Here is a 14,570-nt window from a genome sequence, read left to right as displayed (position 1 = left end):
AAGGAAAGGAGGGGAGAGTTGCCATGGTCATATATATAAGAGTAAGGCCTTGATTTATGAATATAATTACTTCAAATCATTTTTTTCTACTTTAAGACCAAAGTAATTGCCATAAATATGTTTTAGTATTTTATGTAAAGATCTTGAGGCCAGTATAGTACAGACTTACATCTGTACAAAAAGAAGAGTTTTGCAAGTAAATGACTTACCCTACATTGCCGTAATGTCAGCCATTATTTTCATAGAAGATCAATTATACTTGCCTGAGTTTTGTAATTTTGTCTGTATCAATTTGTTGCTTAATCATTTGTGTTAAAATAGTCCGTCTTTCATGGTGTCAGAGATATGTCTCAAATAATCCCAATCAGAATCAGATAGCCTTTAATAATCCCACAATGGGGAATTTTGCAAAGAAGTTGAACACAATGACAAAATGAAGTCACCCAATGTTGCCTTCCCCAACTGATACACAACCTTATGCAGTCTTTTCTGGCTTTTTATTGATATCCACCATTTTGCATTGTGTGATTGCATTAAGATAGCAGACTTTCAGAAGTTAGGTAATTTGGTTAAATACACAATAACTCATGTGTAAACTTCACTGGAGTGGACCAGAATGAACAGCGAGAAGCAAGCTCTTGACATTGATCACTGTCTGCACTGTCGAGGGATTTCTGTGGTGGCAATTTAAGAAATATGGGGTACCAAAATAAATAAATAAATAAATAAATAAATAAATAAATAAATAAACTGGTCTGAGTATTGAAATTGCATAATCTTTTTTCCTTTTCCTTCTTTTTTAAAAGGTTTTCTGTGAATGATAGTTTAACTTTGCTTTTTTATCCTGTTTTTCAGTGACCCTAATCAGCCTGTCCCTCAGGACACCAAATTCATCCACACAAAACCCAACCGCTTTGAAGAAGTGGCATGGACACGTTACAACCAGAAAGACCAGCTTTACCTTCACATAGGCCTAAAGCCACGTGTCAAAGAGCACTATCGTGCCAACAAGGTATTTTATTTATCTTTTCAGTACAAGTAGGTGTTTATTACGGTACATTTCCAAATGTAAAATCAACACAGCAGTGCATAATATACATATCTGTCTATATGTCTATCTGTCAATTAACATTATTATTCTTGACTTCTGATTTGACAACTAGCCATTCATCAATTTGTTGTACGCTCTGTATGTAATATGTGGGGGGTGGGGGGGGGGGTGGAACATTCGAGTGCCTTCCCCAAATTCATGGAGCGCCATAATCAGATAGCTGGCATAGTCTACCGAACCATCTGTATGGAGTATGGACTGGAAACCTCAAGATAAGCATCAGAATCAGAGAGCCTTTAATAGTCCCACAATGGGGAAATTTGCAATGATTTGGTCAAAATGGGAAACACCTCTTTAGATGGTGGAGACTGACCTTGCAAAGATCCTGTGGGACTTCCTGATACATATGACATGATGGTAATGGCAAACCAACATTATATTGTGGTCATAGATGAAGGGCAGAGGAAAGCCGTTGTGGTGGATGTAGCAATCCCAAGTGATGGAAACATCAGAAAGAAGGAACATGAGAAACTAGAGAAATACCAAGGGCTCAGAGAGGAGCTGGAGAGAGCCTGGTAGGTAAAGTTGACAGGCATGCCTGTTGAGGTCGTAGCACTCGGGGCAGAGACCCCCACACTTGATGAGTGCTTGCAACCGATCCCGGGAACAACATCGGATATTGCAGTCCAGAAAAACTCAATGCTGGTAACAACACAGATACTGTGCACTTGTCTTGTTTCTCGTGTTCCTTCTTTCTGATGTTTCCATCACTTGGAATCGCTACATTCACTACAAGGGCTTTCCTCTGCCTTTTATCTATGATCACAATATCTAGTTGGTTTGCCATTACCATCGTGTCAGTCTGTATCTGGAAGACCCTCAAGCTTCCTGGCCCCTGGTAGTGTCACGGTTTGCAAGGTGGTGATGGCGGTTGTGGATCCCAAAAAAGCAGTCAGGAGGGAGCAGCAGGTTGTGTTTGACAAATTGTATTAAAATAAAGTCAGCAGGAACAAAATATATAAATATATATAACATCAAAATTATCTGAAGAAAAAAATACAAAGTATCAAAGAAAACCAAGAGTAAAAGTCTGCCAAGATGAAACAAACCTGATAGGGTGCAGCAAACACATACACACTACACACAATGCAATGACCCGACACCGAATGGTCGTGCCTGGAGTCCTTTTAACTGCCACTGATTGGAACGACCAAGACCTGCACGGCTGCAGGCAGGGCCGACAGCGCTATCCGTTGGTCGCCAACCAGAATGTGGCAGTCTGCCACTGATCGGGAAGACCAGCACCTGTGCAGGTGCAGGCGGGGCCGACAGCGCCAACTGTTGGTCGCCAACCAGATCGTGACAATACCTACCTTCAAGGGACTGCTTCCAGAAGTGCCACCAGTCTCCCAAAAGGTTCAACTCGCCAGGGAACAAGGTGGAGACGGCAACCATTGCCTCCCCAGTAAATAAAATGCGGCGGGCTAATGGGAACGGGACTCGGCCTGACGTGGACGTGGGACAGCTCGTCATGTGACGCAATTCAAATTCGACGAGCCATGGCACAACGTGTTCTGCCAGGCGCAGAGTGGCATCCCGGACGGTCGTATGGGAACAGGTCTCGGCCGGACGTGGATGTGCAAGCGGCACCGCTTGTCGTGAACGTGAGTGTGACCCTTTTCCCACAATCATGGGACGAAGCATCGGCTCGACATGGACATTGCACTGCCAGGCATAGGGTGGAAAGGAGACCGGTCCGTGGTGTTGGTGGTGGATCCCAAAAAGCAGGCAGGAGGGAGCAGCAGGTTGTATTTGAGAAATTGTATTAAAATAAAGTCAGCAGGAACCAAATCTAAAACATCAAAATCATCTGAACAGAAAAATACAAAGTATCAAAGAAAAACCAAGAGTAAAAGTCTGCCAAGATGAAAACACATTTGACAGGGTGAAGCAAACACATTCAATACAATGACCCGACACCTGGTCGAGCCAGGAGTCATTTTAACTGCCACTGATTGGAACGACCAACACCTGCGCAGCTGCCGTCAGGGCCGACAGCGCTATCCGTTGGTCTCCAACCAGAACGTGGCAGTCTGCCACTGATCGGGACAACCAGCACCTGTGCAGGTGCAGGCGGGGCCGGCAGCGCCACTCATTGGTCGCCAACCAGATCGTGACAGGTAGAGGATCCGAGCTAAATGGGGGACGGATATTACCCAAGGGGTGAGACAAGACATATTTTTTATAAACATAAGACACTCACAATGTACAGGGTGACGCCCCCCCCAAAAAACAGACCCCAAAACTAATCAGGCCCCGTTTCTTAGTGTTTTGTCCGAATGAAATGAAACTTTGGTCATAACAGGTTTATTATATTCGAAACATCACATCAAAACACTCGGGTCTTTGGCCTTTTTTTCTCCGTTCTACAGCGTATGTTCTAGATTGCCTCCATTTAGCTCCGTGCATTTCTTGAGGCGCAGCATGAAGTTAGTTGTCCATGACGTTCTTACAGACTGAATTGGTAATGGCACTCATCTCCTCCCTGATGGCTTCCTTGAGTTCCGTGATGGTTCTGGGTTTCACTGCGTAGACTCTGTCCTTAACATAGGATCAAAACCTGTCACAAGATTGGCTGAAAGAGAACTTTGGAGGCCGAGTGACAGTCTCAAGACCGATTTTGAGTGGGTACCCCATAGCCCGGACCTAAGCCCCCCCAGATGTAATTTCTTTTGGGTTATCTTAAGGACACATTGGGTAGAATATTCTTATGAACAGACTTGGTGTTCCAGCCGTGGTAGATGTGTAATATGAAAATAGTGCTTATTATAAGGTTTAATTTTCATAAATTTGATGTTCGTAAGACGAAAAGTTCGTAATACAAGGTGTTCGTAAGTTGAGGTCTCACTGTATGTGGGTTCTTGGCACGTTGAAATTAAAATTTACTTTCCAAAAAAAAGCCCTGACAAAAATTGATTAATGTAGAGTGCTGTGCCTAATTTGGTTTCAAAAAGTTTAACACCAAAAGCATGAGCAATATTCCATTTTTTACTGAATTACATGCAAGCAGCCATTACTTACGCCTCGCGTCTACCTGGAACGTCAACTGTTAAGAGGGATTTACTCCCTGCCCACATACTGTACGCAGCTAATCGTAAGCGAGCTCGGCGGATCAGGGCCTAAACTCATTGGCAACACTTCAGCCTTAGTGTCCGTTGTGTAAACATGCAGCCCTTGAAACCTCCAATGTGTCTGTGTGCGTGCGTGGGCGTGAAGCACAGTACACAGGCAAGCGAGATCGGCCGGGAAAAGGCGCGCAATACAAAATCTAACTTACAGCATCTCTGTCCAAAAATGTTTTCGTCATACAGTACCCGCAAAAAAAGTTCGTATATACTATTTTGTCGTAACTCGAATGTTTGTAAGCTGGGGAGCGTCTTAATCGACAAGCATCAGAATCAGAATCAGAATCATCTTTATTGCCAAGTATGTAGAACACACAAGGAATTTGTTTCCGGTAGAACACGCTGCACTAGTATCGTCGTCAAAAAAAACTGCTAAGTGGCACTACACAGTTCCATTTTGGCTACTGTTGAAAGAGTTCAAAGAGTTCAAAGAGTTAATGGCTTGGGGGAAGAAGCTGTTTAAATGTCATCATGCATCATGTTTTGTAGCCAAAACACCTGACCAAGAAGGCGGGGGGGGGGGGGGGGGGAGGAATCCGTCCAGCACATTCGCGATCCCAGAAAGCACCAAATTTATGCGATTGCAGCTAACAATCACCTCAGGAAAAGCAAACTCTTGGACTGGCACAAGACACAGCGACACACACTCGTTGAAATGAAATGAAATTGAAGTCTCTTCTTCGGCTGGCGGAGGTCGCGAGCGGCGGCCCCGCCCTAGCTGTCAACTCGCACGTGACAAGTTCGGTGTCATTAGTCACGTGAAAGCATCGCCGAAATAACGCCTTTGTCTAAGGCTTTTAGGCAAAGGATGGTAGCAATTATGGACGGCTCTTTATTTGTAGAATGGTCGTAGAAAGTTACTCTCAGGGAAGTGACACACAGCATGAGGGATGTGTCAGGCTGAGATTCACATGACAGCCGCGGTGTGCACATGTGACGCCACAAACGTAAACCTCGTTCGTGTTTCTCAATGATCTCCTTCAGTACGACAACTTTCAAAACGTCTCGGCCCGGATGGCCGACAAGTTCTTCAAGAAAAAATAAGTGATTTCTTTCAAATCAACCGCTTGTTTTATTACATAACGCAAACGCCACAAACAAAACGCTACGAACCACATGGACTCCACTTTCTCAGCAGCCAATCAGAAGCCTGCTTCGGACTGCACCCTGACTGAAAACTGTACTTCAGAGTTTTGAAAGCCGCTGAGAATGTGGAGTTCACGTAGCTTTGAGCAGACAACTGTCACATCTCGTCACCGTCCGGGGCGCGCCCCGCCCCTCCTGTCATCTCCTCCGCTGCTCCCTGGGGACGGCCCCTCCCATCATCACGCACCTGGGTTCCCACAGCTGTTTGTCATTCCCGTGATTGTGCCTTCTGACTATATCTACCGATTGCGCTATTCAGTCTCCGTCGGAGTATTCAGAAAGCTTACCTCGCGACCTCCCTTCCGTCAGGTCTGCCATCTTTTTCCCTCACTCATCGCCACTTGTTTTGTTTGTGCACATGCTCCCAGTAAAGACTTTTCTTGATTCAAGTATCTGTCTCGCCGTGTACTTTGGATTTGAACCCCCGCTTTCCCTCATCTCCTGAGTCCTGCCTCCTAGCCTCAAGAGACGCAACATAATACTCCGACCACCCATGGATCCCGCCGGCGAAGACAGATTCCTCACCGCCCTCTCCATGCAAGCGGAGCGTTCGAGCCAGATGGCGCAAGCCATCGCGGAACTCCGCCAGATCACCACCTCGCTGGCTCAATGATTCGAGACGGTCGAGGAACGTTTGGCAGCCCTCACAATTCGGTCCTCCCCGTCCGCGGGTGGGCACCCGCTCCCGCTACCCAACCCCTCTCGCTACGCAGGCGAAACCGGGCGTTGCGCGCAATTTCTTATGCAATGCGCGCTCGTGTTCGAACAACAGCCGCAAGCCTACGTCAGCGATGAGGCTAAGATAGCTTTTATCACCAGCCTGCTCAGGGGAGACGCCGAGACGTGGGTGCTGGCCATCTGGGAGTCTCGACCAGAGCTGTGCACCTCCTACCCGGACTTCGTGGCAGAGATTCGCCGGGTATTCCACCATCCGGTCACGGAAGTTGAGGTAGAAGGAAGACTCCTCGACTGCGTCCAGGGGTCCCGCTCGGCTGCAGAGTACTCCGTCGCTTTCCGGATTCAGGCCGCTGGCAGCGGCTACGACGACCGAGCGTTGAGGGGGGTGTTTCGTCGCGGTCTTAACTCCGATCTCAAAGACGAACTGGCTACACGCGACTCTGGCACCACCTTCGACGACTTGGTCGACATTGTCATCGGCCTTGATCACCGCCTTCGGGAGCGACGGAAGGAGCTGAGCGGTCGGCGGCCCGACGAGCCACGAACCCGGTCGTGGAGAACCAACCCCGGCAGCGAGCGCGTGCGACGTCGGGAGGTTTCCCCCGAACCCATGCTGATTGGTGGGGGGAACGACCGCATCGAACCCGGGGCTCGCCGCACCCAAGGCCCCCAACCAAAGACCTCCGGCACATGTAAGTCCCTGTCGAAGAAGCGACATAGGCGACCGCGGGAGGCAAAACCCCCTACCGCCGTAACGCGATTGGAGCTGGAAAGTGAATTGACTGGGCCTTCCAGCTCCCAAACCATTATCGATCCCGAGTTGGCAGACTCATTGGGCTGCCAGCTTATCGACCTCCTGCCCCCCAAGGAGTTCGTTGACCTGGACGGAGGACTATTAGCGCGAGTCACGCACATCACGGCCCCGCTCAAACTTCGGGTAGCGGGGAACCATGTGGAGCACCGCCCGAGGCCATCTGCCTCAAGGGCGTGCCACAATGTTACCATGACCTGCGGGAGGTGTTCAGCAAGGACAGAGCCCAATCCCTGCCACCCCACCGACCGTATGACTGTGCCATCGACTTGGAGCCAGGGGCTCCATTACCGGACTCCAGACTTTACCACATTTCACAACCGGGAAGCCCTGAGCACTTACATAGACTCCTCTCTAGCGGCGGGACTCATTCGCCCGTCGCGTTCCCCGCTGGGCGCAGGGTTTTTCTTTATCGAGAAGAAGGACGGATCCCTGCGCCCATGCGTTGACTACCGGGGCCTGAACGACATCACCATCCGTAACAGATACCCTCTCCCCCTCATGGATTCGGCCTTCGCGCCCCTTCAGTCCGCCACCATGTTTTCTAAATTAGACCTTCGCAGCGCCTACCATTTGGTACGTATCTGTGAGGGGGATGAATGGAAAACAGCATTCAAGACACCTTTAGGGCACTTTGAATACCTGGTGATGCCGTTCGGGCTCACAAACGCGCCCGCCGTTTTCCAAAATCTGATAAATGATGTGCTCAGGGACTTCCTCAATGTTTTCGTTTTTGTTTACCTGGATGACATTCTTATTTTTTCCCGCTCTGCAGAAGAACATCGGCAACACGTCCGACGGGTCCTGGCGTGGTTCCTGCAAAACCGGCTCTACGTGAAGGCAGAGAAGTGCGACTTCCATGTCCGCTCTCTGTCGTTCCTGGGGTTCGTCGTGGAGCAGGGGCAGCTCAGGGCCGACCCCTCCAAAACCAAAGCGGTGGTGGAATGGCCGATCCCAAAGACGCGCAAGCAGCTTCAGCGGTTTTTGGGGTTTGCCAACTTCTACCGCCGCTTCATTCGCGGGTATAGTCAGAAGGCACTTCCCCTCACTAACCTCACGTCCACCAAGCTCCCTTTCAGGTGGACTCCCGATGCTGAGGGGGCATTCAACCGCCTCCGTCGTGCCTTCACCAACCCCTCTGTCCTACGTCATCCCGACCCGGAGCTCCCATTCACAGTCGAGGTTGACGCATCCGAGTCCGGAGTAGGGGCCGTCCTTTCCCAGCGCTCTCCCACCGACCAGAAGCTACGCCCATGCGCCTTCTTCTCCCGCCGGCTCAGCCCCGCCGAGGCCAATTATGACGTCGGCAATCGGGAACTGCTGGCGGTCGTCCTGGCCCTGCAGGAATGGAGACACTGGCTTGAGGGAGCTAAACACCCCTTCACCGTCTACACGGATCACAAGAACCTGGCGGCCATCCGGTCTGCCAAGAGACTTAACTCGCGACAGGCCCGATGGTCACTCTTCCTCACCCGGTTTAACTTTTCTCTCACCTACTGCCCAGGGTCACAGAACACCAAGCCCGATGCCCTATCCCGCATCCATGAGCCGGCAGAAAGGGAGGAGACCACCACCAACATCCTGCCGGCCCAACGCATCCTGGGTGCCCTGAGGTGGGAGGTTGAGAGAAAAGTTCAGCAAGCCCTGGGGACGACCCCCATCCCCAGGGTCTGTCCTAAGGATCGCCTGTTCGTCCCCGCCCCTCTTCGCACGGAGGTGCTCGTCTGGGGGCACACCTCCAAGATAGCTTGTCACCCGGGGGTCAACAGGATGATCCAACTCATCGCCCAACGGTTCCGGTGGCCGGGGTTCCGAAGGGACATCACCAGCTTCGTGAAAGCCTGCCCGACCTGTGCTTGTGGGAAAGCTTCCCACCAGCCCCCGGCAGGACTCCTCCAGCCGCTACCGGTGCCGTCCAGACCCTGGTCTCACATCTCCGTCGACTTCGTGACAGGCCTCCCCCCCTCCCGTGGCAAGACGGTCGTCCTCACCGTTGTGGACCGATTCTCCAAGCCGGCCCACTTCGTCCCGTTAACCAGGTTGCCGTCCGCCATCGAGACGGCTCAACTCCTGGTTAACCACGTCGTCTGTCTCCACGGGATTCCGACGGACATCGTGTCGGACCGGGGACCGCAGTTCGTGTCCAAGGTATGGAAGCGTTTCTGTCGGTCCATAGGGGCGTCGGCGAGCCTGTCATCTGGATACCATCCCCAGACCAACGGACAGACGGAGAGGAAGAACCAGGACCTGGAGGCGGCCCTCCGGTGCGTGTGCCTCCACAACCCGGCGTCGTGGGCCCTGCACCTACCCTGGGTGGAGTACGCCCACAACTCCCTGGTCTCCGCAGCCACAGGTCGGTCCCCATTCATGTCCGCCTGTGGCTATCAGCCGCCCTTGTTCCCCACACAGGAGGGCCAGGTGGAGGTCCCGTCTATTGAACATCACCTCAGACGGGCCCACCGAGTCTGGAAGGAGACCAGGGATGCCCTGACACGCACCGCATCCCGGAACCAGCGGTTGGCGGACCGTCATCGGAGACAGGCACCCAACTACCAGGTCGGGCAGGAGGTGTGGCTGTCCACGAGGGATCTTCGGCTGGCAGGGTCTTCAGCCAAGCTGGGCCCACGCTTTACGGGTCCCTTCCCCATCGAGGCCATCCTCAGCCCGGTCTCGGTGAGGCTCCGGCTGCCACCCACCATGAGGATCCACCCCGTCTTTCACGTTTCCCTCCTCAAGCCAGTGGAAACCAGCTCCTTAGCCCCCACGCCCACCCCCCCACCTCCCCCCCGGATGTTGGCCGACGGACCGGTCTACACCGTGCGGGAGATACTGGACTCCAGGCGCATGGGCAGAGGAGTGCAGTACCTGGTCGACTGGGAGGGCTATGGACCGGAGGAACGACAGTGGGTCCCAAGTGCCTGGATCCTCGACCCATCTCTCATCCGGGCGTTCCATGCGGCTCACCCTTCCAAACCTGGTGGGCCGCCAAGAGGCGTCCGTTGAGGGGGGGGGCACTGTCACATCTCGTCGCCGTCCTGGGCGCGCCCCGCCCCTCCTGTCATCTCCTCCGCTGCTCCCTGGGGACGGCCCCTCCCATCATCACGCACCTGGGTTCCCACAGCTGTTTGTCATTCCCGTGATTGTGCCTTCTGACTATATCTACCGATTGCGCTATTCAGTCTCCGTCGGAGTATTCAGAAAGAGTACCTCGCGACCTCCCTTCCGTCAGGTCTGCCATCTGTTTCCCTCACTCATCGCCACTTATTTTGTTTGTGCACATGCTCCCAGTAAAGACTTTTCTTGATTCAAGTATCTGTCTTGCCGTGTACTTTGGATTCGAACCCCCGCTTTCCCTCGTCTCTTGAGTCCTGCCTCCTAGCCTCAAGAGACGCAACAACAACACAACGCAAACATTGCATTGTACACCTTGACGGCAAACGACGACTGGAGCAAAGTCTTCAGCATGGTATATTTACCATAAATTAAGCAAGGGAGCACTTGTGGTTGGTACTTCCTTAATTTTAAAAAACCCTGTAAACCGCGCAACAATGTTTTTTTGGGCGATTGGACGTCTTTATGTGTTTTAAGTTGTGAAATATCGGGCAGATGTCTTTATGTGTTTTTTAGGAATGGGTTGCCATAGATTCTTTTATGTACATATAGATATATACAGTGCTACCTTGGTTCTCGAACGCCACACAGTTCGAACGAATCGGAGTTCGAACAAAATATTCGAGATATTCTTGCCTCGTAGTTCGAACACCAATCGGTGTTCGAACGCCAATACGACGCGGGAGTGCGTACGCGAGTGTGGGGTGCTGAGCGGCGTACGGGTGTATCGCTCTCTCCGTGACCAACTTTTGTCGCTTGCGGACGTGCTGCGTTTTGCTCTAGCGTTTAATATAGGTGTACAAAGAGTTTTAGCCCCTAATCATGCCTCCAAAGAAAGTAAGTGCTGCTAAAAGTGACGAGAGAAAAGTAGTGCGTACAACTATTGCATTTAAGAAAGAAATAATCACAAAATATGAAGGAGGTGTGCGAGTGTCTGAACTGGCTCGGGAATACAGCATGGTGAAATCTTTGATCAGTACGATATTAAAGAATAAGGAGGCTGTGAAATCTGGTGATGTGGCTGTGGGAGTGAGAGCAAGTGTCATTGGATAGATAATTTAAAAGAAAAGAACATCCTGTAGCCGAGTAATCCGTAGCTGTCACGTTCGGAGCGAGAGTGACGGCAGCTGACTCGTCGGAACGTAGTGGAATGTTTGGGATCCCAAAGCAGACACGTACTAACCAAGATGTTTATTCACAAATAAAAGAAAACACAGTGAATAAGAAGGCAGCTTACCCGCTTACTACGCCAAAAATCAAATGGCACACGAGGGTGCAAAATTACGCAATCCCGGAAGATGACATGAATTTACGGGACGCAGGGAAAATACCTCGGACCGGATACACTTGCGCATCGAAGGAAGAGTCCAGGTACGGAGGCGAGGTGAGTCAATCATCCGGCATCGGCGAGGTGATCGCGAACCGTATAAATGCCCCGTTTCCGTGATCAGAGAATTGACAGCAGGTGGAGAACGGCCGGGAGAGGCAGCCCCCCCCCCCCCGTCAACTCGCAAGTGACAGGAGCAAAGAGATGGTTTTGGTGTTCGAACAAATCGCTTTTCAAACAGGGTCCTGGAACGAATTATGGTTGAAAACCGAGGTATCACTGTATATATATATTATATATATATATATAGTAAAGTCTCGTTATATCGATATCGGTTATATCGATAATACTGCTTATTACGATACTATTTCTATGAATGCAAGGAGAAAATTTACATGCCGCAGGATCGGATATATCGATAGTTCGGTTATACCGATATTTTTTCCGACTCCCGAGAATATCGATATAACAAGACTTTACTGTATATATAGTCTAGCCATGGGGATGGCAAGGAGGTATGAGGAACGGGAAGTGGTCAGAAGAAGGTCAGAAAAGTAAGAGTGGCCTGATTGTGAATGGCTTTATAGGTGTGTAGGACTAGTTGAAACTGAATACGATGGGGAACAGTAAGCCACTGGAGGTTTTTATGTGATCATGGGCACGGGTGTGGGTGAGTAGACGCGCGGCAGCATTCTGGGTGTATTGTAGTTTTTTGAGGAGTTTGGAGGTTGTACCGTACTGGATGCTATTGCAGTAGTTGAGGCGGGAGGTGATGAAGGCGTTGATAAAGGTTTGAGTGGCGTTGAAAGAAAGTGAAAGACGAAAACAAGACATATTTTTGAGGTGGAAGAATGTGTTTTTGGTGATTTGGGTGACGTGTTGGTTGAAAGAGAGGCTGTTATCATCAAAGGACACCAAGGTCGCCACAGTTAGAGGAGGTGAGCAGGGTGCAGTTGTCGATAATGTATACTATAAAGTAAAGTAGCAGGCAGTTTGGGTGAGGGACCGAGGACCCATTATTAGCAGTTGAGATTTTGTGTTAGAGTGAGAAATTTGTTTGCATCCAGGATTTGATATCTGAGAGAGTTTGACAGAGTGGAGCAGATTGTTTGGGTAAATGATGTAGCAGAGTGTAGAATTGAACGTCATCGGTGTTGCAATTGAACTGGAGACCATGATTATGGAAGGTTAGGCTCAGGGGGAGTAGGTAAAGAATGAAGGGAAGAGGATCAAACACAAAACCTTGGGGGAGACCTTGGGGCATTGGTGCAGTGGAGGAAGAGCAGTTGTTGATGTGTATGAATCGTTTCCTGTCTGTAAGATTGAAACCAGTTGAGAACGTTGTTGATTATGTTTAGGGATTGCAGGCAAGAGAGTAGAATGGAGTGGTTGATGGTGTCGCAGGCAGTCGTAAGTTCAAGAAGGATGTGGATGGAGAGTAGACAGGAGTCAGAGGACAGTAGGAGGTCATTGGTGATTTTGAGGAGGGCTGTTTCAGTACTGTTTTGAGTAAGGAATCCAGTTCGAAATAGTTGGTTATTATCTAGGTAGGTTTTAATTTGAGTTGTGATGGCACGTTCTATGACTTTGGACAGAAAGGGGAGGTTGCAGATGGATAGAAAATTACTCATGATGTCAGGGTTGAGTCCGGGTTTTTCAATGATCGGGGTTACAGCAGCCAGTTTGAGTGAGGAGGCAGCATTGAGGGAGGAGTTGACAATGTTCATGGTCAGGTGGGAGATGGTCAGAAAGCAGTGCTTGACAAAAAAGGAAATGGGATGGGATCCATTGTGCAGCTGGAGGAATTCATTGTTGCTAGATGGATGGATGGATGGATGGATGGATGGATGGATGGATGGATAGATAGATAGATAGATAGATAGATAGATAGATAGATAGATAGATAGATAGAGAGAGAGAGAGAGAGAGAGAGAGAGAGAGAGAGAGAGAGAGAGAGAGAGAGAGAGAGAGAGAGAGATTGATTGATTGATTGATTGATTGATTGATTGATTGATTGATCAATAAATAATAAATAATCGATTGGTTGATGTGATTTGTTCTCTGTTCTCTTCAGGTTAATTTATGGTTGGAGCTGGTTCCTCATTTGCACAGCCTCAATGATGTCACTCAGCTTATTGCCACCACCACCAAGGTAGGAGTTTTATTTTATTTTATTTCGAATTCTGTGTTGCTTATTTAATGACAATTCTCAATTCAAAATGATCCAAATAGCTGAAGAAAACATAAATAAAAAAAAAACACAAACTAACAGAACAAAACAGCAAACCCTAAGTAGGTTCGGCAAGAAAATGTAAGGTATAAACAAAGCACTAACTGTGGAATGTAAACACAGGAGAGGGTGGCAGCAAAACAAGATTCTCAATAATCTCTTCATGCAAGAAACATGCAAGAAACCTCAAAGTCAACCAAGACTCAATATTAGGTGGCCAACTGGCAGGAATCCATTCAAATCCATATGCAAAATCCTGGCGAAAAGTTGCCAGGATTTTGCCAAGTCTGATTCAAACAAAGTACATATGTGAAACCTATAGTCAGTGAGGATAAGATTACCCTTCCCAGTAAGCGAACAGATGTTGAGTAGTCCGAAGTAGACGCCGGCAATCTTGTTATTGCGAGGACCATTAACCGAACAAGACAGGGCAGATAACACACAGTGTTCAACGGACCGGCCAGTGTTTCTGGGTTTGGAGCCATTGAGGTGGAAGCCAAGACGAGACTCATGGTCATGTATTTTTGGGACGGAAGAAGAGCAGTGTCCAAGTAGTGATGGAGGGCAGGTTCAGAGCCCAACCACTGGGACTGGAGTCTGAGAAACTAAGCCACTGAGTACAGTAGCAGACCTTCCACAGGTCAATTGAGGAGCGACAGTATGGTCCATAATAATATGGCCCAGACATAGTCCCTGTTGACCCTCATCAAAAGGGTACAGAGGAGTATAGAAGGCACAGGGCCTGGTCTATGAGCTGAAGAGGTAGGACACTGTGACAATGGGATTGAAAAAGTCGTAAAATGGTTTAGGGTTTAAATTAAAGTGGAGTGGGATATGAGTGTAAAGATTTTCGTATGAATTACATACGAAGACAGTAAACAGTCGAACGAAAAAGACACTAAGGGTTGTGGGTGAGCAGCGGCACCTGTGACAATGGGCTTGAAACAGTCAGAAAACGGTTTTGGGTTAAAATTAAAGTGATCAGCCCAGGTCCTCTACCAAAGGCCAGGAAGCTTGAGGGTTCTGTGCAG

At 49.3% G+C, this 14,570-nt stretch overlaps 1 protein-coding gene across 6 annotated transcripts in view; it reads left to right on the top strand.

The window, feature by feature from the left end:
* nlgn1 (neuroligin 1) overlaps positions 1-14,570 on the top strand; it is a 93,577-nt gene that overhangs the window by 77,602 nt on the left and 1,405 nt on the right. For 4 of the 6 annotated variants that reach the window (XM_089001875.1, XM_089001873.1, XM_089001874.1 and 1 more), the window contains 2 exons: positions 856-1,012; positions 13,384-13,461. In XM_089001875.1, coding sequence (XP_088858001.1) covers positions 856-1,012; positions 13,384-13,461 — 235 coding nt within the window. Of the gene's footprint in view, positions 1-855; positions 1,013-5,841; positions 6,321-7,646; positions 13,462-14,570 lie in introns of those variants that run through there. The other 2 variants (XR_016115658.1, XM_089001876.1) reach the window with 2 other exon arrangements.

This window comes from Hippocampus bargibanti, linkage group LG07 (genome assembly GCF_051943395.1).
Source record: "Hippocampus bargibanti isolate YZ-2025 linkage group LG07, ASM5194339v1, whole genome shotgun sequence".
NCBI classification, from domain to species: domain Eukaryota; kingdom Metazoa; phylum Chordata; class Actinopteri; order Syngnathiformes; family Syngnathidae; genus Hippocampus; species Hippocampus bargibanti.
This window is presented reverse-complemented; position numbering and strand designations above follow the sequence as displayed.